The 27,274-nt window shown below is 41.9% G+C and overlaps 1 protein-coding gene and 1 non-coding gene across 2 annotated transcripts in view; both read left to right on the top strand.

The window, feature by feature from the left end:
* The first annotated feature begins 5,360 nt into the window (after nt 1–5,360).
* MICOS10 (mitochondrial contact site and cristae organizing system subunit 10) overlaps nt 5,361–27,274 on the top strand; it is a 36,673-nt gene continuing 14,759 nt past the window's right edge. The window contains exon 1 of the mRNA XM_030876442.3: nt 5,361–5,512. Coding sequence (XP_030732302.1) covers nt 5,449–5,512 — 64 coding nt within the window. The 5' untranslated portion in view covers nt 5,361–5,448. The remainder of the gene's footprint in view (nt 5,513–27,274) is intronic.
* Nucleotides 25,776–25,884, top strand: LOC115867251 (U6 spliceosomal RNA). Its single transcript, XR_004045024.1, has one exon. It is a non-coding gene; the product is annotated as a U6 spliceosomal RNA (small nuclear RNA).

Below are 27,274 nucleotides of genomic sequence, written 5' to 3'. Positions count from 1 at the left end.
GAATGTGGTGGGGGACACTATTCAACCCAGTACACCTGCTTCAAGGTAGCAAAGCATTAAGTTTGCAAACTGTTTCTGTCATCTTGTCCTCATTCAGGGACCCTTTCATTCAGTTTGAATCCCCCATTCCTGCTATTATATATTCAGAACACATGATCTAGTAGCTTAATCACTTGAAAGAGCAAGGATTACCCCAATAAAATGTCACTACACACCTATCAGGTTGGCAACAATTTTAGAGTGTAATTTTAACAAATCAACTCTTGGCGAGGATGTGGAGCAACAGGAGGTATTATACACTGTGGTGAGCATGTAAATTGGCACAGTCGTTCTGGGCTGAAGTTGGCAGTATCTAATGAAGCTGAAGATAAACAAACCCTATTGCCCTCCTTAGTTACATATCATATAAAAACGTATGCTGGGGCTTCCCTGGTGGCGCAGTGGTTGAGGGTCCGCCTGCCAATGCAGGGAACGCGGGTTTGTGCCCCGGTGCGGGAAGATCCCACATGCCACGGAGCGGCTGGGCCCGTGAGCCATGGCCACTGAGCCTGCGCGTCCGGAGCCTGTGCTCCGCAACGGGAGAGGCCACAACAGTGAGAGGCCCGCGCACCGCGAAACAAAAACAAAAACAAAAACGTATGCCGATACGCACTAGGATATATGTACAAGGATGAGAAACCTTGTTGGTAATAGTTCCTAGCTGGAAACAACCCAAATACCCATGGAGAGTAGAAAAAATAAACAAATTATGAGCCAAGACATGGAAGCAACCTAAATGTCCATCGACAGATTAATGGATAAAGAAGATGTGTTTTATACATACACACACACACACACACACACACACACACACACACACAATGGAATATTACTCAGCCATAAAAGAAGAATGAAATAATGCCATTTGCAGCAACATGGATGGACCTAGAGATCATCATACTAAATCAGACAGAGATGAATACCATATGATATTACTTATTTGTGGAATCTTAAAAATGATACAAATGAACTTATTTACAAAACAGAAAGAGACTCAGAGACATGAAAGACAAACGTATGGTTACCAAAGGGGAAAGGGGGGAGGGATAAATTGGGAATTTGGGATTAACAGATACACACTTCTATATGTAAAATAGATAAACAACAAGACCTACTGTATAGTAGAAGGAACTATATTCAGTGTCTTGTAATAACCTATAATGGAAAAGAATCTGAAAAAGAATATATATGAACATATATAGATATAGATATAAAACTGAATCACTTTGCTGTACACCTAAATCATTGTAAATCAACTATACTTCAATAAAAAAACAAAAAACAAATCATGGATAGAATATAACGGAATACTATATAGCAATGAATCGAGAATGGACTATACATGCAACAACATGGATGAATCATAAGGCATAATAATGAGCAAAAGAAGTCAAATACCATAGAATACAGACTGTATGATTCTATTTATATAAAGTTCAAAACCACGCAAAATTAAACCATATTGTTGAAGGATGCATAATCAGATAACAACACTTAAAGAAAAGCAAGGAAATGAATAACACGGAAGTCAGAATAGTGGTTATGCTGGCAGGGAGGGAGGGGATATGATCTGGCAAAGGACTCACCAGGGAGTGGGCTTCTGAAGTGCTAGTAGTGTTTGTTTTACAATAATGTATGTGTCACACTGTATTTATGTTTTTAGCACTTTTCTGTATGCTTGTTGTATTTCACACATATGCATGTTTTTAAAAACAACAGCAAAAAATAAATAAATAAATAAATAAAAAATAAAAACAACAACAAAGGACAGCCACCCGGACTTTGGAAACAAGCAAGGAAGCTACTTAGTAGCTGTTCGACTTTGGACACATTACTGAAGGGGCAAGATGATATAAGACCTGGCTTAGAGAAGATATGAATCAAAAAATGTGAATCTCCCTTTAAGAAAGGAATTAGTTTTTAATTGAAGGGAAACTGAAAAAATAATACTGGAATCTAAAAGACCTTTATATATGCAGGTGTTGTGCTGTAAAATGTTCTAATCTGTGTTGTTAATGAAGCTGGATTTACAACCTAATAAACTAAACAAAGAGTTTATGTTTAGTTGATTAACCAGTCGAGGCTAAAATCTATTCTACTTAAGTGACAGTTTTTTTCACTTTTCTTCTATCCAATGTAAAAAGATACTGGCTCTCTTACTGTGAAATTGCTTTATTACAAGACTCTGTTTACCCATTTGAAACGCTAACTTCTATCTTTGTGAAATTTGCTCTATACAATTGGGAGAAGTCCTAATGATGGTAATAATAGCTTACACGAAGGGTTCAAATTAGGAACAAAGCGATTCTTTTTTTTTTTTTTTTTTTTTTTTTGTGGTACGCGGGCCTCTCACTGTTGTGGCCTCTCCCGTTGCGGAGCACAGGCTCCGGACGCGCAGGCTCAGCGGCCATGGCTCACGGGCCCAGCCGCTCTGCGGCATGTGGGATCTTCCCGGACCGGGGCACGAACCCGTGTCCCCTGCATCGGCAGGCGGACTCTCAACCACTGCGCCACCAGGGAAGCCCTCAAATTAGGAACAAAGCAATTCTTTAGGCAGTTTGTAGTTACTAAAACATTTTGACACAACACTATCATCCTTTGAAGACTTCCTTACTTTGTGATACAAGAAGATATTCCAGGGTCATCTTGAATTTTCCCTGCTTGAGCCCTGGAGTCTTAGCCAATTTTCCAGGGCGCCCTGGGTCCTTTAAGTAGAGAATGGTATTTAGAAGCCAAGATCTAGGTTTGCTTATTGCTACTGGTATGTTATTGCTTTTAGGCCCTCTCCACAGACAGGATTGGGAAACACACACACACACACACACACACACACACACTTTTATATGTATCTCTATTACATTAAATACCATGAGTTCATACTGATACACTCAATTCCAATCCAACAGCAAAGAATTCTTTCAAGCTTTTTCCCTTTCCATGTTTGTAACTCCCTTCTCCAGCATTGAGAAATCTATTTTTGATCATTTTGAATGTAACTAAGTTTACAGTGAGTGTCTTGCTTTTTTTTTAAATTGCTGTTTAAAAAAATATTTTTCCCACTTGTATTGGTCTTTGCTCTCTAAGAACTATAAAAACTCCAGAGTTTTCATTTATTTATTCATTCAATCAACATATTTATCAAGCAAACACTATGTGTCAGATAATGTTCTAGGGGTGGGGCTACAGCAGTGAATAAAGTATCGTATTGGGAAAGGAACCATGGAAAGAGAGAATAATAGATACAAACTAGGAAGAAGCTGGGATCTGAATGCAGACAGCCTGGCTCCAGAATTCATGCTATACCATCTGCCTCTGATTGCTCTCGTAATTTGCTCTCTGCCTTCTACAAAAATTCACAACTCTCTTGAATCCAATAAAAATGCCTCTGTCAGTTTCTAAATCTACACAATGCAGAGCCTTGTGCATCTTCCACATTACGTAACATCTCTGAGACTCAGTTTCCAAATCTGCGAAAATGAAGATCCTAATCTCAACTTGCTGTGAGGATAAATTAAAGTACATGAGATGCCTGGTGGTATTTGTGACACATCATTTGTATTTAGTGAAGTTAATTTTCCTTCTCTTTTTCAACATAAATGCTACACTATAAAGTTCCCCCAGAACAGAGACTTTTTTTTCCTCTAACTCAACTGATCAGTCCATCATTTATATATTCATTCTTACATCCATTCGAAAAGGAGTTATTGAAAATCCAATATATACTAGGCTCGCTCCTGGTCATCAGGATATAGAAATGGCACAGCCCCCATTCTCAAGGAGCTCACAGTCACATCCAAGAGACACACAAACAATTACAATATAGTCTGATATGTAGTTCAGATGCGAGCTGGATGAAGGATGGTCATGTCATGGAAGAAGGCTTCCTGAAGGAAGTGGCTCTGTCATAGCAAGGACTAGAACAGTGGTTCTGCTGTTAAAGATGTCAAGAATAAATAAGTATATGGGTAAATGAATTCAATTCAGTTCATATATTTCATAGAAGATCCTACTGTCCAAGGCCTTGTGCTCTGAACTGGGAGTGTGCAGATGAAGAAGGGGCAGCTCAGGCCTTTAATGAACTTCTAGTTTTACTGGCAGATACAAACATCTGTAAAGAGATGTTTCAATACAATGTAGAGAATCCTGTGGGGTAGGTGAGCTCCTGCGACAGTAAGAAGATGGAGGGAGGCTCCATGCTCTATTAGTGGATGGATGAAAGGGGGCTCTAAGTTCTATTAGTGCAGGTTTCCTAGAATGAATTGTTGCAGCTTGAATATAACCAGTAGATGAATAGGAGTCATTGACAGCTTCTAATCAGAGGAATAATAGAGTCAAAACTGTATTTGTTGGTAGGATGGAGGATGGAAACGGGAAGGGAAAACTAAAGGACACCAGCAAAGAGGCTCAATTATGAATAGGAAGCTTGATCTGGAGATAGAATTTGGCACTGTTTGCAATTACTCAGGGAGAGTATGTAAAGAGGATTGATGGAACCCAGCAAACCAAGACTCTTAACTAGCTGCAGAGAAAAACAGCCCTGGATGGACCCCGTAAGGAGAAGAGTCAGAAGAGGATAATTAGGAAAGACTGGTGTCCTGGGAGTCAAATGAATAAAAGAGAAGGCGGAGACAAAAAGGATCAGGAAAGAGACAGCAGTTGTGTCCAATGCTGTACAGAGATCAAAAAGCGTCCACTTTATTTGGCAATAGGTGACTTTTTAAAAAAATATTTATTTACTTATTTAGGCTGCGCCGGGTCTTAGTTGCTGCACGCGGGATCTTCCTGGCTGCATGAGGGATCTTTCCTTTTTAGTTGTTGCAGGAGGACACTTAGTTGCGGCATGCACGTGGGATCTAGCTCCCCGGCCACGGATCGAACTCCGCCCCCTGCAATGGAAGCGCGTCGTCTTACTCACTGGACCACCAGGGAAGTCCCCGCAATAGTTGACGTTTGCCAGAGCAATTTCTGTGTTGGTGGTGAAGGCGGGAGTTCCACTGCAATAAATGAGTGAACGAGGGAGGAGAAAAAGCCAAGATGAGTAAATGAATGAATAGATCCAGCGCTGTGCCCTCACTTGCCCTGGGAATTTCCAAGGCCAACGTCGGGAGTTGGTGTTGTGGAAGGACCTTCCAGACAGGGCTCTGGACGCCGCCTAGGAAACCTGTCTGCCTCGCAACCCTTAGGCGCGGCTCCAAGGTCAGGGTCACCTCTGGCCTCCAGGCAACCCGTCACCTTGACGACCAACTGAAAAAAACCGGAAAGTACGGAAGCTGTCAGATCATCTCGCGATATCTGGCGGGCCGTCGTCGGCCTTCCGGGCCTGGGAACGGAGGCGGCTCTCGCGATAGTTGCCTGGGGTTTGAGCGCGGGGCCCGACGGTCCGGAAAGCTGGAACTGCGGGTGGGGAACATGTCGGATTCGGAGCTCGGCAGGAAGTGGGACCGGTGCTTGGCGGATGCCGTCGTGAAGATAGGTAAGGGGTTCCTCGTCTCCGGCAGGCCCCAGCCGGAGCCGATAAGTTGGCTCAAGGCTCCGCTGACCCGGAGGGCGGAGGAGAAGCCCCGGGAGAGGTCAGGCCGTTTGGCCTGTTCCATCCCCTCAGGCCAGGGAGAGCTGTCCGGGCCCGGGCAGGAGGTCACTACGGCGGCTGGGGACGCGGACTCCAGGAGCCTGGGCGGCTGCCCGAGGTGGGAGGGGTGGAGAGGCAGCCCCGAGGAGGTGGGGGTCGGGTTGGCAGGTGGCAGGAGAGTTGGGGAGCTCTGCGAGTTGAAACAGTATGCAGGGCGCAACCTTGGGCTGGAGGCTGGAAATTCTCCTCCCTCGTGTCACATCTCTCGCACGGGGCGTGCAGCTTGGCCTGGAGGCCACCTTCCTCCTCTGCTGAATCAAAAGTGCCCTCTAAGAAGGTCATCGGGAGCATTTTATAGATACTGTCAGGCTTTAACGTGAGTTGTTGTCATTCCCGAATTGTAACCTGGTTTATAGGCATCAGAGTAGTCTGGGGCCTGAAATCCGAGACATAGTGATGGTGATCTGGAAGTAGAATTGCCTTGGAAAGTAAGATAGTGATTGGTAACTTTTCAGCCCTTAGTGTAACTCGGTGTAGCCTTTTAACACGTGCTCAGGGACGACACAAAAATTATGAAGTCACTGCTTGGAGGGGAGAGGGAAAGAGGGAAACTCACTAAGTGCCAGACTCTGTGCTTGGTGTGCAACTTAATACATTATTTAATACAAGTCATGAAATTGAGAGTCAAGTGAAGGGATTTGCCCAGGGCCTAATCAATGACAAAGTTGGGAATTTAACCCAGGTTTTCTGGCTTCAAGTACCATACTTTTCTTCGATACTAATTTTTATTATCTAATTTTGATATTTTTGTATGGAAATCTTAAAAAAGTATTTAAGAGGATTTAGGATTGTGCCCTTGAATGAAAATATTGGAAAGGAAATAAAATTGTAAGGTCCATGAGAGCAGGGATGTTTTCTGGTTCATTCAGTGCTGTAGCCTCAGCTCCCAGAAGAGTGCTTAATAAAAAATGTTGAGAATGAGTCAGTAAATGAAGTAATTTATCACAGCTACCCCTTCATCCTCGAATTCACCACTTACCGGCTGTGTGATTTCGGGCAAGTTATCTAACCTCTCTGTGCCTGCTTACTCATTTGTAAATTGGCAAGAATATTGCTATCTCACAGAGTTGTTTTGAGGATTAAATGAGTGAGTTTATGTAGCGGCTTCCTTAACTATGAAATGGGGATAAAGAGATAGATTTACCTAAAAGGATTATGAAGACTGAAGGACAGAAAAGTACACAAGATACTTGCACAATGCCTGGCACTTACTATATATTCAGTAAATGGTGGTAGTAATAATTGTTAATATTGATACTGTGCCACTGCTGATCACCTGAGGCAGTAAGTAGTGTGTGTCATTCATGAGTGGGACATTGGTGGGGCATACACAGGTGGAATAATTAAATGAAGCATGGTGATATATGATTACAGATAAAAACTAAAATAAGTTATTTAGACTTTTTGCTGTAGAGCTATTATTATAAATCAAGTAAATGGAGTGGTGGGTTGAGGGAAGTGGGCCTTTAGTAGAGCTTTGGATAATGACTTGGACTTGGATAGTCAGGGAGAGTGGAAGAACTTGAGCAGAGGCTGGTTGAACTTTCATGGAGGAGGAATTGAAGCACGGAGAGGTTAAGTGGCTAGGAGTGGAGGAGCTGGGGTTAGACCCAGGCGTTCTAATTTCAGCACCCCCCTACTCCCTAAACAAGGCTGATTTGAGTGGAGTCAGAATTGTGGATTACCTTAGAGAGATTCTACTTTACCTTGAAGGCTTTTGAGTTGGCTTTGGCTTTTTCACATGCATGCTGCATGTTCAACACCTTTGTCTTAAAAATCTATTACTTCCTGCTCCCAGGGATCAGTAAGTCGAGGCTAGTAGGGAATCATGAGATGGTTTTTGTTTTTAGATGTTGGGGGTAGGAGTTTATTAATTAATTAATTTATTTTTGCTGTGTTGGATCTTCGTTTCTGTGCGAGGGCTTTCTCTAGTTGTGGCAAGCGGGGGCCACTCTTCATAGCGGTGCGCGGGCCTCTCACTATCGCGGCCTCTCATTGCGGAGCAGAGGCTCCAGACGTGCAGTCTCAGTAGTGGTGGCTCACGGGCCTAGTTGCTCCGCGGCATGTGGGATCCTCCCAGACCAGGGCTCGAACCCGTGTCCCCTGCATTAGCAGGCAGATTCTCAGCCGCTGCGCCACCAGGGAAGCCCATGAGATGGTTTTAAGTAACAAATATGTACTGAGCTATGGGCCAGTCAGTGGGCAGATAGGGAAAGAGAAGGCATTTCAGTGCCCTCAACAGGGAACTTATGTGATGTAAATGGAATTTTGGTATGGTTGTCCTGGCAGTGTTTTATATAGAACAGATCAGGAGTAGAGGAGGCTAACAGTACTGTGAATGTGAAGTGATAAAAGTCTGAACTGTTAGACCAGAAAGGAATGGGTTTGAGAAACTTCAAACTTTATCCCTCATTTATAAAAGGAGATAGTAATACCCACCTCCTGGGCTAGCACAGTGCCAAGTACATAGTAGGAACTCAATAAATGTATTTTCTTTATCTTCTCTCCAACTGGGTTAACTTTGCCTCATTTCATTTCTTATAAAGATGACTCCAAGGTTAGAACTTGGTTAAGTGGTGATGTCATTGATAGGAATTTGGAAGTAAAGCAGGAGGGGTGCATGTGCACCTCATTATACTAAGTTACATATAAGACTTAGTAACTGATCATGTGAGGTGGCAGGAGAGAGGCTGTAGTGAGAAAAAGCTCATAATTTTGATTGTTTTTCTGCTTACATGGTTGAATCTGTTTGAGAATGATAATGAGGTTGAGAAGAAGTTTTTAATTTTGAGGGAGAAGCTGAGTTCAGATTTTGAGGGGGTTGTCTCTGAAGTAATGGACGTAGAGAAAGGGCATATGAGAAATGAAGCATGGAAGTGTAATTTTGTGGGACTTTCGTCTAAGAGGTATTTGAGACTATGGAATGAACACTTTTTTTTTTTTTTTTTTTTGGCTGCCTTAGGTCTTAGTTGCGGCATGCAGGATCTTCCGTTGTAGCACGCGGGCTTCTCTCTAGTTGTGGCGCATGGGGTCTAGAGTCTGCGGGCTTAGTTGCCCCGTGGCATGTGGGATCTTAGTTACCCGACCAGGGATTGAACCTGCATCCCTTGCATTGGAAGGCAGATTCTAAACCACTGGACCACCAGGGAAGTCCCTGGAATGAACAGTCTTCTCTAGTGAGTGTGTTAGTTCCTATTCCTATAGGCAGTGAGGTTATAGAACTCTTTAGAAGTTATAGAACTCTTTAGAAGTTATAGAGGTTATAGAACTCTTTAGAAGCAAGCTTCTTTGGCTGCTTGCTTTTCTAGTACTTCAAAATGGAGATGGAGACTCAGGAACGGCAGCCTGCCATAATAAGATAGAGGTTTTGTAGAAGATGTAGGCAGGGAAGAAGGGCCAAGGCAAGCTTTCAGCTGCATATTGATAATTTCATATTCTCTGGCTTCAGAGAGACTGAAGGGAGGTCAAGGTGAATGGACAGCTCCCCTGGTGAGCACTTCTCTGTTTGGCACCTTATAAGTGTTTTCATTCTTTTCCCACCGATTTGCTGAAAAATGACTATTTTAATCGCTCATGTTTAGCCTAGATATTGTACAGCTGAGTTAAAGAGCCCTCATAAGCATGTACTTTAGACACAAGTTGTTTTAAAAATTGTACTTCAGGGATTTACTCTGAAGCTTGAGTAATGTTCTCATATGATTTTGTCCTATAGGAAGAGCTACATTTATTTATAAATACCACCCCCCCTTTCCTATCATAGGGAAAGCAGTTCTATTTCTCCCATATTCTGGTTTAAAAATATCTATTTATTTGTGTGTAATAGGAGTATGTGGGATAGAAGATTTCTAATATGGTTTGACCTGGTGTATAGAGCTCACTGACTCAAAGAAACAAAACAAAACACATGCCTCCCTGTAATAGGCACAATAGGCCATTGTTTGTTAAAAATGTTTCTCTCTTCTTTCACTTCTTGTTCCTTTCTTTTCCTTTCTTCCCCTCAGATTTTTCCTTTCTCCCTAGTTCATCCATAAGGTTTGAGACTAATGTCTTTAAAAAATAATAATAACATTGTTAGCATTTACGAAGTTCCTAGGTGTCCTATTTATTCTCCATCACATCACTAAATTCTTTTAAAGCTTTTTTTAAAAATTAATTTATTTTATTTTATTTTATTTCTGGCTGTGTTGGGTCTTCTTTGCTGTGCGTCGTCTTTCTCTAGTTGCAGCGAGCGGGGGCTACTCTTTGTTGCTGTGCCTGGGCTTCTTGTTGTGGTGGCTTCTCTTGTTGCGGAGCACAGGCTCTAGGCATGCGGGCTTCAGTAGTTGTGGCACGCGGGCTCAGTAGTTGTGGCTCACAGCCTCTAGAGCGCAGGCTCAGTAGTTGTGGTGTATGGGCTTAGTTGCTCTGTGGTATGTGGGACCTTCCCGGACCAGGGCTCGAACCTGTGTCCCCTGCACTGGCAGGCGTTTTTTTTGTTTTTTTTTGTTTTTAACACCTTTATTGGAGTATAATTCCTTTACAGTGGTGTGTTAGTTCCTGCTGTATCACCAAGTGAATCAGCTATACATATACATATATCCTCATATCTCCTCCCTCTTGCATCTCCCTCCCACCCTCCTTATCCCACCCCTCTAGGTGGTCACAGAGCACCGAGCTCATCTCCCTGTGCTATGCGGCTGCTTCCCACTAGCTGTCTATTTTACATTTGGTAGTGTATATATGTCCATGCCACTCTCCCACTTCGTCCCAGCTTACCCTTCCCCCTCCCTGTGTCCTCAAGTCCATTCTCTACATCTGCATCTTTATTCCTATCCTGACCCTAGGTTCTTAGAACCATTTTTTTTTTTTTAGATTCCATATATATGTGTTAACATATGGTATTTGTTTTTCTCTTTCTGACTCACTTCACTCTGTGTGACGGTCTCTAGGTCCATTCACCTCACTACAAATAACTCAATTTTGTTTCTTTTTATGGCTGAGTAATATTCCATTGTATATATGTGCCACATCTCTATCATTCACCTGTCAGTGGACACTTAGGTTGCTTCCATGTCCTGGCTATTGTAAATAGTGCTGCAATGAACATTGTGGTACATGACTCTTTTTTTTTTTTCATGACTCTTTTTGAATTATGGTTTTCTCAGGGTAGATGGCAGGCAGATTTTGAACCACTGTGCCACCAGGGAAGCCCCACTCATTTTTCTTAATAGCTCTTATCACCATCTGGAATTTGCAATTTGTTTCTTTACTTGATTGTCCCTCCTCCCTAGAATGTAAACTTCGTGAGAACCAGAGACTGTTCTGTTCACTGTTGACCCCCAGCCCCTGGGATAGAGGAGGCATACAGTAACTATTGTTAAATGAATGATATGTGTTGCTGAGAATTTTGTAGACTCTCTGCTCAGCCTGTATCTGCTACTCAGTGTCTTTATTAACTGAATGAATTAGCATTTAAATTTTAAAAGTCCAAGTAGGGTACATTTCATGTGAATTTCTGCCAGTTCACACTTTGATCATGTGTCCTTGTACTCTTGGAACTTTTACCAACTTTTGATTTCATCTGGGCATGTAAATTATTGTCAGTAATCTTAATAATAAAGTAGTATTAGAAATATTTGGGAGTAGTCAACCAAGAAACATAAGCCAGAGAGCACTTTTTTATTTAAACAAGTAGAGCATGATGTTGGTTTAAGTGGTGCTGCCACAGCCTTATTGCAGGAGATTAAAAAGGAGTGAAGACTATTACGTTTTATGAATAGCATGTTCCATTAGTTTATGTGAATGCGTCATTAATGGCTTTTGCTAATTTTATGAATTTATTTTCGTTTTATCAGATTTATTTAATGCTCTGGTTTTCTTTCCCACTCTGCTCAAGGGCTGTGCCATTTATTGATATTTTCCTTGTACATACTGAGTAGTTAGTCTTGTGTGTACCCACATGAATAAGACACACATTCTTGCTAATGAGAATAGGAGGCATAGTATTGTGCTAACACAGGAGTCTTAATAGTTCTGGGACAGAGCTGATGCGCTCACCTTTGCTTGTCACTCAGACTGGATGGGAGGTTTTATCTATTTTCTGTTTCCCAGGGAAAATAAGATCCTAAGAGATGAGAAAATCAGAGTTTATGAGACTTATGGAGGTCCTTCCCTGCAATTTGAGAATATCTAAGCCCTGCGAGTGTAGGTCATAGAAGCATTGTCATTGCCCTTAGTTTTGTTTTTTTTTTGGTTTTTTTTTGCGGTACGCAGGCCTCTCACCGCTGCGGCCTCTCCCGTTGCGGAGCACAGGCTCCGGATACGCAGGCCCAGCAGCCATGGCTCACGGGCCCAGCCACTCCGCGGCATGTGGGATCCTCCCAGACCGGGGCACGAACCCGTGTCCCCTGCATCGGCAGGTGGACCCTCAACCACTGCGCCACCACGGAAGCCCTGTCATTGCCCTTAGAGTGCTGTTACAACTCACTCTGGAATGCAGAAGGCCTGTGCTGGCAGGCTGTGACCTCATGACCAAGTTGATGTCTGTGTGGCAGAAGCTATGGCCCCAGATTTGCTGGAGGAAGCTTTGAGGAGAATCTCGTTCCAGTACTTTGTGGATTCATTTGGAGGCCTTGGGAATCCTTAATGTGAAAAAACTGTGAAATTGGCTATGTCCCTTCTCCCCCACATTTCACTCCCACTTTGAGACCAGAGTAAGGAATATCTAGTCTTTTTTTTTTAAATTTTAATTAATTTATTTTTGTCTGTGTTGGGTCTTAGTTGATGTGCGGGGGCTTTAGTTGCGGCGAGTGGGGGCTACTCTTCGTTGTGGTGCATGGGATTCTCATTGCGGTGGCTTCTCTTGTTGCAGAGCATGGGCTCTAGGTGCACGGGCTTCAGTAGTTGCAGCAGGCGGGCTCAGTATTTGTGGCTTGTGGGCTCTAGAGCGCAGGCTCAGTAGTTATGGCACACGGGCTTACTTGTTCCGCGGCATGTGGGGTCTTCCCGGACCAGGGCTCGAACCCATGTCCCCTGCATTGGCAGGTGGATTCTTAACCACTGCGCCACCAGGGAAGTCCCAGGAATATCTAGTCTTAATAATACATGTATTGGCCAGAAAATCTAAAAGAGGAGAAAGAGATGTCATGGTTGGGAGAGGGGTTGACCAATGCCATGATACTTTCCTGAAAAAGGCTGTCCTTGCAAGCCAGGTGTATTAAGCATAAGGAAAACTGCAAGCCATGGACATTTATAAGCAGCCACTAGAATGTATTCCATTTAATGGACTGTGGTAGCATTCACATGCCTTTCCTTTTCTTTTGCCTGATTTTTTGCATTAGAAATAAATGTACCAATAATTACCTCTCTGTGCCTCAGCTTCCTCAACTATAAAATGGTAGTTGTTTACAAGTGATGATAAAATGAGATAATCTCTGTACAGTGGTTAGTACATTACCTGTACTTGGTAAATACTAACTGCAGGCATGTGAATGAAGGATAGCAATCATAAGTTAAAATAACACATTTGCTCCTATCACAGGTATTGTGGGTGGTGTGGAAGTCCGACAATTGGTATTCCAGTTTTATATACATAGTAGTAATAATTAATGTATACTTCTCTAAGCAATTTAATACCAGGCATTGTGGAAATTTCGGGGGAGGGGTGGACAGATGAATAGGCACTGGGCCTACCCTTGAGGGGCTTACCTTCTTGAGGAATGTGAAAAGGAGGTGGAGACTTTGGAATTCCATCTTAGAGAATTCCATCTTAGGTGTTTAGTAGGTGGACCGGTGGAGGTCTGCATTTCAGGTCTCAGAAACTGTCCAGGCATCATCCCAGAGGAGAGAGAGACTTTGGCTCCTTCAGGGAGTGATGATAATGGCTACCATTTATTGAGCACTCATTATGTGCCAGACACTGTGCTAAGCATGTTACATTATCTCATTTAATCCTCATAGTCTTGAGGGGTATTTTCCCTCAATATTTTTTTTTAAATTGTGATAAAATACAAATAACAAGATTTACTGTTTTATGGGGGGGATAAATTAGGAGTTTGAGATTAACATATAGACACTACTATATATAAAATAGATGAACAACAAGGACCTACTGTATAGCACTGGGAACTATATTCAATATCTTGTAATAGTCTATAATGGAAAAGAACCTGAAAAAGTTATATATATATATATATATATACACACACACATATACATATATAAAACTGAATCACTTTGCTGTATACCCAAAACTAACACATTGTAAATCAACTAGATTTCAATAAAATTTTTAAAATTTTAATTTAAATTAAAACATTTTTAAATTGACCATCTTAACCGTCTTTAGGTGTACCACTAAGTAGTATTAAATATGTTCACAGTGCTGTACACTCATTACCATCGTCTATCTCCATAACTCTTCATCCTGTAAAACTGAAACTCTGTACCCAGTTAATAACTCTCTACTCCTGCCCATACCTCCCAGCCCCTGACAACCACCACTCTACTTTCTGCCTCTGTGATTTTGACTACTCTTTTTTTTTTTTTTTAACATCTTTATTGGGGTATAATTGCTTTACAATGGTGTGTTAGTTTCTGCTTTATAACAAAGTGAATCAGTCATACATAAACATATGTTCCCATATGTCTTCCCTCTTGCGTCTCCCTCCCTCCCACCCTCCCTATCCCACCCCTCCAGGCTGTCACAAAGCACCGAGCCAATATCCCTGTGCCATGCGGCTGCTTCCCACTAGCTATCTACCCTACTACGTTTGTTAGTGTGTATATGCCCATGACTCTCCCTCGCCCTGTCACAGCTCACCCTTCCCCCTCCCCATAACCTCAAGTCCATTCTCTAGGAGGTCTGCGTCTTTATTCCTGCCTTACCCCTAGGTTCTTCATGACATTTTTTTTTCCTTAAATTCCATATATATGTGTTAGCATACGGTATTTGTCTTTTTCTTTCTGACTTACTTCACTCTGTATGACAGACTCTAGGTCTATCCACCTCATTACAAATAGCTCAATTTCGTTTCTTTTTATGGCTGAGTAATATTCCATTGTATATATGTGCCACATCTTCTTTATCCATTCATCCGATGATGGGCACTTAGGTTGTTTCCATCTCCGGGCTATTGTAAATAGAGCTGCAATGAACATTTTGGTACATGACTCTTTTTGAATTTTGGTTTTCTCAGGGTATATGCCCAGTAGTGGGATTGCTGGGTCATATGGTAGTTCTATTTGTAGTTTTTTAAGGAATTGACTACTCTTAAGTACCTCATGTAAGTAGAATCATACAGTATTTGTCTTTTTGAGATTGGCTTATTTCACTTTGTATAAAGTCTTCAGGGTTTACTCTATTTATTTTTTTATTTAGGCTGTGTTGGGTCTTCCTTGCTGAGCACGGGCTTTCTCTAGTTGCGGCTGGTGGAGGCTACTCTTTGTTGCGGTGCGCGGGCTTCTCATTGCAGTGGCTTCTCTTGTTGTGGAGCATGGGCTCTAGGCCTGCGGGCTTCAGTAGTTGTGGCTTGCGGGGTCAGTAGTTGTGGCTTGCAGGTTCTACAGTGCAGGCTCAGTAGTTGTGGCACACAGGCCTAGTTGCTCTGCGGCATGTGGGATCTTCCTGGACCAGGGCTCGAACCCATGTCCCCTGCATTGGCAGGCAGATTCTTAACCCCTGTGCCACCAGGGAAGCCCGTTGTGGCTGTACCATTTTACATTCTTACTTATACTGCCCAAGAGTCGCAGTTTCTTCACATCCTCACCAACATTTGTTCTTTTCTTTTAAAAAAATTTTTTTAATAGTAGCCATCCTAATCAATGTAAGGTAGTATCTCATTGTAACTTTGATTTGCATTTCTTTAATAATTAGTGATGTTCACGCATCTTTTCATATACTTATTGGCCATTTGTATATCTTCTTTGGAGAAATGTCAGTTCAAGTCCTTTGTCTATTTTTTTTTTTATCATTTATTTTTGGCTGCGTTGGGTCTTTGTTGCGCGCGGGCTTCCTCTAGTTGTGGCGAGCGGGGGCTACTCTTCTTTGGGGTGCGCGTGCTTCTCACTGTGGTGGCTTCTCTTGTTGTGGAGCATGGTCTCTAGGCGTGCGGGCTTCAGTAGTTGTGGCACGCAGGCTCAGTAGTTGTGGCTCACGGGCTTAGTTGCTCCGCGGCATGTGGGCTCTTCCTGGACCAGCATTCGAACCCGTGTCCCCTGCAGTGGCAGGCAGATTCTTAGCCGCTGTGCCACCAGGGAAGCCCCCTTTGTCCGTCTTTGAATTATTTTTGTTGTTGTTGCATTTAGGATTTCTCTTTATATTCTTTTTTAAAATATTTATTTATTTTTGGTTGCGTTGGGTCTTTGTTGCTGCGCATGGGCTTTCTCTAGTTGTGGCGAGCGGGGGCTACTCTTCGTTGCGGTGCGTGGGCTTCTCATTGCAGTAGCTTCTCTTGTTGCGGTCACAGGCTTCTAGGCGCGCAGGTTTCGGTAGTTGCAGCACACGGGCTCAGTAGTTGTGGCTCTCCGGCTCTAGAGCACAGGCTCAGTAGTTGTGGCACATGGGCTTAGTTGCTCTGCGGCATGTGGGATCTTCCCGGACCAGGGCTTGAACCCGTGTCCCCTGAATTGGCAGGCGGACTCTTAACCACTGTGCCACAAGGGAAGTCCCATGTCTATATATTCTTGATATTAATCCTTTATCGGATCTGTGATTTGCAAATATTTTCTCCCATGTATGTGGGATACCTTTTTGCTCTGCTGGTATTATCTTTTGGTGCACAAAATTAAAAAATTTTTATGAAGTCCAGTTTGTCAATTTTTTCTTTTGTTGACTGTGCTTTTGGTGTCTGAGCAGCAAAAATCTTGTTTCTCATCTACTCTCATAGTGACAGTACTTCTGATGGCAGATGTGTTGGTTTTCCACACCAAGATATTCTCTGACACCAGCTGGGTGCTCCATTACACAATTCAATTCTGACAATAACAGGATAGCACAGACCCTATGAGTTAAGGGCTTAGTCCCCTAAGACTCTCACTTCAGATGCCAATCAGAAGTCCAGATTGTTACCTATGCTTCTGACTAACTAGCTATGAATCAGAGGTTCCCATGATTTCCTCTTAGGGTTCAATAATTTGTTAGAATGGCTCACAGAGCTCAGGAAAGCAGTTTATTTAGTAGATTACCAGTTTATTACCAAGGCTACTAAAGAATATGAATGAACAGCCAGATGAAGAGATAAATTTGGTGAGGGCCTGAAGGGTCCCAAGCGCAGGAGCTTCTGTTTCTGTGGAGGTGGGGTGCACCTCCCTCCTGGCATGTAGCCCTCCTGGCATGTAGATGTGTTCATCATCCTGGAAGCTCTCAGAACCCCATACTTTTGGGATTTTTTGGAAGCTTCATCATGAAGACACGATTAATCATTAACTCAATCTCCAGCCCCTCTCCCCTTCTTGGAGGATGGGGGATGAGGCTGAAAATTCCAAGCGTGACTTGGTCTTTCCGGTGATCAGCCCTCATCCTGAAGCTATGCAGGAGCCCATCAAGAGTCGCCTCATTAGAGTAAAAGACACGCCTATCACCCAGGAAGTTCTAAGGGATTTAAGAGCTCTCTGCCAGGAACTGGAGGCAGAGACCGATATATATATTTGTATGATTTCATATCCAAGAAATCATTGCCAAATCCAATGTGGTGATGTTTTTGCCCTGTGTTTCCTCTTAGAGTCTTATAGTCCTACAGGTTTTTGAGCTGTGTTCAGTTAATTTTTTTTTTTTTTTTTTTTTTTTTTTGCGGTACGCGGGCCTCTCACTGTTGTGGCCTCTCCCGTTGTGGAGAACGGGGCTCCGGTAGCGCAGGCTCAGCGGCCATGGCTCACGGGCCCAGCCGCTCCACGGCATGCGGGACCCTCCTGGACCAGGGCACGAACCCGCGTCCCCTACATCGGCAGGCGGACCCTCAACCACTGCGCCACCAGGGAAGCCCTATTCAGTTAATTTTTGTATATGGTGCCAGATAAGGAGAGTCTGATTTCATTTGTTTTGCATGTGGATATCCAGTTTTCCCAGAACCATTTGTTGAAAAGACAGGCCCTTCCCCACTGAATGGTCTTGGCACCCTTGTCAAAAACCATTTGACCATATGTGCAAGGGTTTATTTCAGGGCTGTCTATTCCATTGGTCTATCTGTCTGTCTTTATGCCAGTACTACACTGTTTTTTTTTTTTGACCGTGCCGTGTGGTTTGAGAGATCTTAGTTCCTTGACCAGGGGTTGAACCCGGACCCACGGCAGTGAAAGCTCTGAGTTCTAACCACTGGACCACCAGGGAATTCCCAGTACTACATTGTTTTGATAACTGTAGCTTTGTAGTAAGTTTTGAAATCAGGAAATGTGTCTCTTGGTTTGTTCTTTTTCAAGATTATTTTGGCTATTCAGGGTCCCTTGAGATTCCATATGAATTTTAAGATGTGTTTTCTATTTCTGCAGAAAATATAGGATTTTGATAGGGATTGCATCGAATCTGTAGATCGCTTTGGATAGTATTGACATCTGGTAGCCAATAATATTCTATGGTATGGATAGACCACATTTTGTTTATCCATTTATCACAATTTATCGCACGTTGATGGACATTTAGGTTGTTTACGCTTTTTCGCTATTACGAATAACGCTGCTGTGACCAAGTATACCAGTTTTTACACGGACATATGTTTTCATTTCTCTTGGGTATGTTCCTGGGAGTGGGATTACTGGATTGTATGGTTCTTGGTGTAGCATTGAGGAAAACCATTAAGTGTTAAGCTGAAGAGTGACGTGGTTGAATGTCTGATTTCAGAAAGATCCCTGAAGTATTATGGGAATGAATTGGAAAGGCCCAGAATAAGGGCAAGGGATGTATTAGTATATTATTGCAAAGTCATGTCATAAGTGAAATGATCAAGTTAGAGGAACCCAGAACTAAGTTGGGGGCAGAAGGAGTGGAATGGAGACGGATGTAATGGTGACAGTACAGCAGTAATGTTTACAGAACTTGAAATGCAGGCTCATGAGCAGGAGTTGTCAGGGTGATGTCAAACCTACATAAATGGAGAGTGGAATTGCGGTTGACAGGTAGGAGAGGCAGGAGGGGAGCCCAAGTAACATTTTGCAGTTTATTAATTTCTGATATGTCTTGAGATTTGTCACTGGTTATATGCAGCTCTGTCAACAGAGATGAAAGTTAATGCTTTGCCATACATTCATCTTCATGAAAAGAAAGAGTTTGGCCTTGTGCCTTCCTTGCTAAGAAAGTAGGACAGTAAATGATTTAGCAGCTGACCTACCTTAGAATTAACCAGCAGGTTTTGTGTATTCATCCGCTAATCAATTGCGTGTAGTTGAATTGATTGTTTAAGACCATTTTAATGTTAAAAAAATACTATACTGGTCAACTAATCTATAACAAAGGAGGCGAGGATATACAATGGAGAAAAGACAGTCTCTTCAATAAGTGGTGCTGGGAAAACTGGACAGCTGCATGTAAAAGAATGAAATTAGAACACTCTCTAACACCATACACAAAAATAAACTCAAAATGGATTAGAGACCTAAATGTAAGACAGGACACTATAAAACACTTAGAGAAAAACATAGGAGGAACACTCTTTGACATAAATCACAGCAAGATCTTTTTGACCCACCTCCTAGAGAAATGGAAATAAAAATAAACACAAATGGGACCTAATGAAACTTAAAAACTTTTGCAAAGCAAAGGAAACTACAAGCAAGACAAAAAGGCAACCCTCAGAATGGGAGAAGATATTTGCAAACGAATCAACGGACAAAGGATTAATCTCCAAAATATATAAACAGCTCAAGCAGCTCAATATTAAAAAACAAACAACCCAATCAAAAAATGGGCAGAAGACCTAAATAGACATTTCTCAAAGAAGACATATAGATGGCCAAGAAGCACGTGAAAAGCTGCACAACTGCTCAACATCACTAATTATTAAAGAAATGCAAATAAAAACTACAGTGAGGTATCACCTCACACCAGTTAGAATGATCATCATCAGAAAGTCTACAAACAACAAATGCTGGAGAGGGTGTGGAGAAAAGGGAATCCTCTTGTACTGTTTGTGGGAATGTAAATTGATACAGCCACTACGGAGGTTCCTTAAAAAACTAAAACTAGAATTACCATATGACCCATCAATCCCACTACTGGGCATATACCCAGAGAAAACCATAATTCAAAAGGACACATGCGGGACTTCCATGGTGGCGCGGTGATTAAGAATCCGCCTGCCACTGCAGGGGACATAGGTTCGACCCCTGGTCTGGGAAGATCCCACATGCCACGGAACAGCTAAACCCGTGCACCACGACTACTGAGCCTGCGCTCTGGAGCCTGTGAGCCACAACTACTGAGCCCACGTGCCACAACTACTGAAGCCCGTGCACCTAGAGCCCGTGCTCCACAACAAGAGAAACCACTGCAATGAGAAGCCCGTGCACCGCAACTAAGAGTAGCCCCTGCTCACTGCAACTAGAGAAAGCCCGCGCACAGCAATGAAGACCCAATGCAGCCAAAAATAAAAAAACAAAAAGACACATGCACCCCAATGTTCACTGCAGCACTATTTACAATAGTCAGGTCATGGAAGCAACCTAAATGCCCATTGACAGACTAATGGATAAAGAAGATGTGGTACATATATACAGTGGAATATTACTCAACCATAAAAAGGAATGAAATTGGGTCATTAGTAGAGGCGTGGATGGATCTAGAGACTGTCATACAGAGTGAAGTAAGTCAGAAAGAGAAAAACAAATATCGTGTATTAACACACATATGTGGAACCTAGAAAAATGGTACAGATGAACCGGTTTGCAGGGCAGAAACAGACACAGATGTAGAGAACAAACGTATGGACACCACGTGGGGAAAGTGGCGGGGTTGTGGTGGTATGAATTGGGAGGTTGGGATTGACATGTATACACTAATATGTATAAAATAGATAACTAGTAAGAACCTGCTGTATAAAAAAGAAATAAAGTAAAATTCAAAAATTCAAAAAACAATACTATACTGAAAGAGGCCATTGAATAGCCATGGAAAAAGAAAGCAAATTACTGTTTTTCTTTAAGTATCAGTTCATCTGATAAATGTGGGTTACCACAAAGTATTGGTGGCTCACCAAAAAGTGCCTTTTGGTAGCCTGTGTTTGCAAACTGATACCTCTCCATTTCATGGAGTGATATCAATTAGGCTAAACTAAAATACTTCAAAGGGTTTTGGTTGTTTATAGGTTTGGGTTTCAAATTCGTGCGTGTTAGTTGTTGAATTAGTAGCCGTATTTTGTTTGGTATGTGTATTTATAAACCGTGTTTGGGAGCAGAAATCCTTTCTCCATTTGCGGCAGCAATATGAATAATGGAACATTGTGATCTTCCTAGAGGAGAATTTTCTGTTAGTATTGTAGAATAATGTAATTAGGCACTATATGGAACTTGAAAACATATTTAAATTTTTGTTTTGGCTGTGGTTTTATGCTTTCCTAAAATGTGGCCTGAAACAGTTTATTAGTAAATATGCTGAATTACTTTTTCTGGCAAGTGCACTTCAGTGTTGAATCCAAGGGAAAATACAAATATTTACTTATAAAAGTCATTTGGTGTGGTAATTTTTTACCATGGCCATTGACCCACTAGTGAAATGTTAGGGCATTGCTAGATTGGATCCTGTTTATTTAAAGGCCAAGAGAGGGAAAGAGAGAGGAAGTTAACATTAATTGAATACCTGTTATGTGCCACCGTATTTGGCACAGTAATATATTATCCCTTTTTTACTCTACTAGCAATTCAGTGAGGAAGTTTATATTATCTCTTTTTCAGCAAGAAAAATAATGCTCAAAGATACTTGTAGAAATTGAGAAGTTCATTTAAAAATCCACATGAAAATGTAAACAATCCAGAACAAAGTGATTTTTTTTTTTTTTGGCTGTGCCCTGAGGCATGCGGGATCTTAGTTCCCGAACCAGGGATCGAATCCTTGCCCCCTGCAGTGGAAGCGCAGCGTCTTAACCACTGAACTGCCAGGGAAGTCCCCAAAGCAATTTTTTAAAAGAAAAACAAAGTTGGAAGACTAACATTACCTGATTTCAAGACTTACTGTAAAGCTTCAGTAAACAAGACAGTGTGGTGTTGGAGAAGGGATACACGTATAAATTGGTGAGATTGGCTAGTGTCTAGAAATAGACCCATAAATATATTGTCAATTCATTTTTGACAAAGATGCCAAAGCAGTTTAATGGGGAAAGGAAAATCTTTTCAAGAAATTGTGCTAGAATAACTGGGTATCCATAGAGAGAAAAAAAATGAACCTCATTATCATATATAAAAATACATATCATACATAAGAATTAACTTGAAGAATCACAGACATGTAAAAGCTAAAACTAAATATTTCTAAAAGAAAGCATAGGAGAAAAATCTTTGTGACCTTGAGTTCAAAAAGATTCCTTAAAGAAAAAAGATTTCTTAGGTCACAGAAAGCAAAATCACAAAGAAAAAAATTGATATGCTGGATTTGATCAAAATTTAAAACTTGCTCTTTGAAAGACACCATTAAGAGAACAAAAAAAGGCAAGCCACAGAATGGGAGAGAATATTTGCAATACATATATCTGATAAAGGACTTGTTTCCAGAATAAAGAATTTTAAAATTTCATCATAAGAAGACAATCCGTCTAAGAAAATTGGTAAAATGTTTGAAAAGATTCTTTGCAAAAGAAGTTATACTAATGGCAAATAAGAACATGAAAAGATGTTAACATCAATGGGTGTTGGGGAAATGCAAATTAAAATCATGAGATACCCCTATACACCCATTAAAATAGTTTAAAAGACTGACAACATTAAAGGTTTTCTAGGATGTGGAGCAACTGGAATTCTTGTACACTGTTGTTGGGAAAGTATAATGGCACAATCATTTTGTAAAACTGGCAGTTTCTTATAAAGTTAAACATACCATCTATTCATTCTACTCCTGGGTATTTATTTACTCAGGAGAAATGAAAACATGTTCACAAAAAGTCTTATATATATGTTCTTGAAAGGTGTCCTTGATAATCATAAAGTGAGAAAAGCAAATTTTAGAACATCATGTGTGATAAACGATCCTACTTATATAAATGGAATGATAAACAATAAACTTTATCCAAATTACTTCTTGGAATGATAATGATGCTTGGTGGGGAGGATCATTAACTTTGCGCTTTTTATGATGTAAGGAAATAAATGTGAGAACAATTTCTGTTCAAAAAATTATTTAGAGTTCATTTGGTTCCTACAGTTGAGGACTATGAATAATCTTTAAGTAAATATGTTAACTCTAGTTTTGTTATTTAATAGGTTAGTTTAAATAAGCTTTTCACTAACTTTGAAATTACACTGGTACCTATAAATGAAGTTTCTCATTGATTGACAAGTTAATGGGATTTGCTCTTGGTGTGGACGTGATGTCCCATTGTTGCTTTCCTTGTTTGGCCCCAGTTGAATAACTTCCATGAATACATAGACTTACAGAATGATAGATTATTAGAGCTGGAAGGAACCTTAGGGATTCATTTGGTCTAGTGGTTTTTAAATGTCTTCCAAAGTACCCTAGTGGTTGCCACTGGCGGAGGGGGGCTAGGTACAGAGCAGAAAGGGAAGGCCGAGCAAGTGGATTTCTAGTCAGGCTTTCAGCCCAGTCCCCTCCCCCTGCCCAAACAGAGCAACTCTACTTTGATCTGTTGTATTTATATGTTTTCTGCATACGATTTTATTTGGAAAAATAATTTGAATGCTTTGGGGGGAAAAAGACTGAAAACAGTGATTTCAACCCTTTCATTTAACAGATTGGAAAAATGATGTCTGGAGAATTTGAGATGTGTTTCCCAGGGTCTGTTCATACAGAGTGATTTGTTTGGAACCTGTTTCTTTCTGTTCTGGATATTGGATAGATTTGTCCACGAGACTGCTGCTTTACAACTCCTCCTGGATTTACCCAGTCACTGGGGTCCCACACACTTGGGGCGCACACACACACACACACACACTCTTCATTCTCCTACCACTGACCAGTCAGTAACGTAGTTTGGATCTCTGTTTAAGATAACATTTCTATTGAATGTGTTTGCTTCCTATTTCAGCTAGAGACCATTTCTAACTGAGAAATGGCTATCTAGAATCATATAACTTATATGTTACAACAAACAGGGGAGTTTATCATGTTTTCAAAATGTGGTCTATAGAGCCCTAGAGTTTGTGGGGCCCATCTGGGGACAAGTACAGGGTTCAGGAGGGTAGGGCCTGGTTGCTACTTGGACTCCTCAAATAGCAGCTTAGTTTTATCTTTTGAATGTACCGGGCTTTCAAAGAAGATTTCTTTGGAAGAAAGGCTTTCTGCTTTGAAAGAAAGAAGAGGAAGAAGGAACGGAATTGTGTCCAGCCTCTCACTGTAAGGGTGAGGAAACTGAGGGCCTGCAGTGTTAACCTCCTTCAGCTGGAAAACCGGTGTGTGGGACATTGAAAGAAGAGTCGGCCTTGGGAATTCCCTGGTGGTCTAGTGGTTGGGACTCGGTGCTTTCACTGCTGTGGCCCGGGCTCAATCCCTGGTCGTGTACCATTTTGCACGGTGCAGCCAAAAAAGAAAGGGTGGGCCTTGAGCCGAGTGAGCTTGGGACAGTCTTTGGCTTCTTTGAGCCTCAGTTTCCTCTTCTGTAAATTTGGGATGCTAATCTCTACATGGTTTTGTTGAAGCCCAGGATTAGATAATAACCTAATGGTTGTGAAAGTATTTTATAAGCTGTAAACCCCTAGACTGGGGGTGAAGTACCCCCTCACCCCAGGGACATTTGGCAGTGTTTGGTGCCATGTATGGTTGCCATACTGGGGGATGGGGGAGTGGGGGGTACTGACATCTGGTGGGTCGTGGACAGGGATGCCGCTAAAACAACAGCACCCACGACAAAGGAGTACCAGCCCCAAATGTCAGCAGTCAAGGTTGAGAAATCCTGCCCATGACAAATGTAACTTCCCTAGACTTCTCATTCTTTATGACTCCCCTGCCACAGCCCTGCCAGACTACACTCACCCAACACAGGGTCGAATATTCATACATATAGTACATCTGTACACACAGACTCTTTCAGCAGAAACATAATGGGAAATGAAGTGGAAAAAAAAAAGAAAAAGGCACAAACAGGATAATTAGAATGACTTTTTTTTTTTTTTTTAATTTGGCCACACCGCATGGCTTCTGGGATCCTAGTTCCCTGACCAGAGATTGAACCCGCTCCCTCAGCAGTGAAATCGTGGAGTCCTAACCACTGGACCACCAGGGAGTTCCCTAGAATGACTTTAAAGAAAGCATAGCTTATAATTTTTAGGTCTTTTTTTTTTTGACTAAATACATACTTGTAAAAAAAAAAAGAACTGTATTACTTAAAGTGGAAGTCCATTGGAATCTAGATAATGATTATTAACAATTTAACTTCTCTTTTTTTTTTTTTTTTTTTTGCGGTACGCGGGCCTCTCACTATTTTGGCCTCTCCCGTTGTGGAGCACAGGCTCCGGACGCGCAGGCTCAGCGGTCATGGCTCACGGGCCCAGCCGCTCCGCGGCATGTGGGATCTTCCCGGACTGGGACACGAACCCATGTCCCCTGCATCAGCAGGCAGACTCTCAACCACTGCGCCACCAGGGAAGCCCTTAACTTGTCATTTTTAAAAGAAGTGGAGAAAGTGAATTTGAAATGCTTTTTATTTATTTATTTTTAGATTTATTTATTTATTTATTTTTGGCTGCATTGGGTCTTAGTTGGGGCACTTGGGATCTTTCGTTGCGGTGCGAGGGCTTCTCTCTAGTTTTGTGGCATGGGCTCCAGAGCATTTGGGCTCTGTAGTTGCGGCACGTGGGCTCTCTAGTTGTGGCATGTGAGCTTAGTTGCCCTGCGGCATGTGGGATCTTAGTTCCCTGAGCAGGGATTGAACCCGCGTCCCCTGCATTGGAAGGCGGATTCTTAACCACTGGACCACCAGGGAAGTCCCTGAAATGCTTTTTAGAAAGCATGATAAGAACAAGAAATAAAGGATAAAGAGGTGTGCTCACTTCTGCAGCACATATACTAAAAAAAAATGGAATGATACAGCGAAGGTTAGCATGGCCCCCGAGCAAGGATGACACAAATTCGTGAAGCATTCCATATTTAAAAAAAGGGGGGGGTACCACTTAGAATAACATTTTGGAAGAATATGGGATATGAAAATATGGTCAATATTAATGGAGGATGGGGAGCCATTTAGAAAAATGGTACAAGTGAGATGTGTCTGGGAGAGAGGGCAGATGGGGGGGCAGATTGCAGTGTGGCCCAGGTGCTTGTTTAACATAATAGAGACCCACGACCAAGTTGCTTCAATTGTGTATTTCTTCAGGTAGAATTTGATTAATAGTTAACAGTGTATATGGGAGGAATTGAAATCCATTGCTTTTACTTCCGTTTTCTTTATCCAACCTAAACCTGCATTAGAATGCTTAGGATAATTTGTAATTATTATAACACTCTGACATAATTGTTGACGGATTTGTAGACCTACTTTATTTTGATAAATGTTAGAAACAAATGTTTCTGATTGTTTGTGAGAACCTGCACATATAAACTACTCAGAATTCCTTTTTTGTTTGTTTTTTTTTTGCGGTACGCGCGGGCCTCTCACCGTTGTGGCCTCTCCCGTTGCAGAGCACAGGCTCCGGACGCGCAGGCTCAGCGGCCATGGCTCACAGGCCCAGCCGCTCCGCGGCATGTGGGATCCTCCCGGACCGGGGCACAAACCCGTGTCCCCTGCATCGGCAGGCGGACTCTCAACCACTGCGCCACCAGGGAAGCCCGAGAATTCCTTTTTGATAGATTTTAAATGATTAACTGAAGCAAATGATTTGAGCAACATAATTCACTTTTTACTAGGAGGGTAGTCCTAAGAAAGCTGCTAGTTTCTTGGCATCATTTCAGATGACTACATTGAAGTCCATGAGTTGTAGGAATTTTTTTTTTAACCATTTCAGCGTAAGCCTGTATGTGAGCTTATAATATCCCCCTCTGATTAGAAGCAAAAATACAGTATATTACTGCTCTAATCTTATGTTGTCTTGACATTAGTATAAATGCTACTAATCTTATGTTTTCCCAGAAGAGATTGGCTGTGACCATTGAAAAAATTACTTTTTTCCCCTTGTTCCAATTGCAACTTGAAGTTCATTTTATTTCAGTGCATAGCTTATCTTTTGGAAGACTTGTTTTTTCTTCACTCAGTGTATGAAAACTAAATTTTTGGTTTCTTAATGTATGCAAGTCCAGGGATTTGGAGAGGTTTATTTATGGGGCTTTGTAGAGTACTTATGCCTTTAAGAAAGACTGTAGGCTTCCCTGGTGGCACAGTGATTAAGAATCCGCCTGCCAATGCAGGGGACACGGGTTCGAGTCCTGGTCCAGGAAGATCCTACATGCCGCGGAGCAGCTAAGCCCGTGAGCCACAACTACTGAGCCTGTGCTCTAGAGCCCGCGAGCCACAACTACTGAAGCCCATGCGCTTAGAGCCTGTGCTC

The sequence above is a fragment of the Globicephala melas genome, chromosome 1 (assembly GCF_963455315.2).
Source record: "Globicephala melas chromosome 1, mGloMel1.2, whole genome shotgun sequence".
NCBI lineage: Eukaryota > Metazoa > Chordata > Mammalia > Artiodactyla > Delphinidae > Globicephala > Globicephala melas.
Note: the sequence above shows the minus strand (reverse complement) of the source record. Positions and strands in the feature narration are given on the sequence as shown.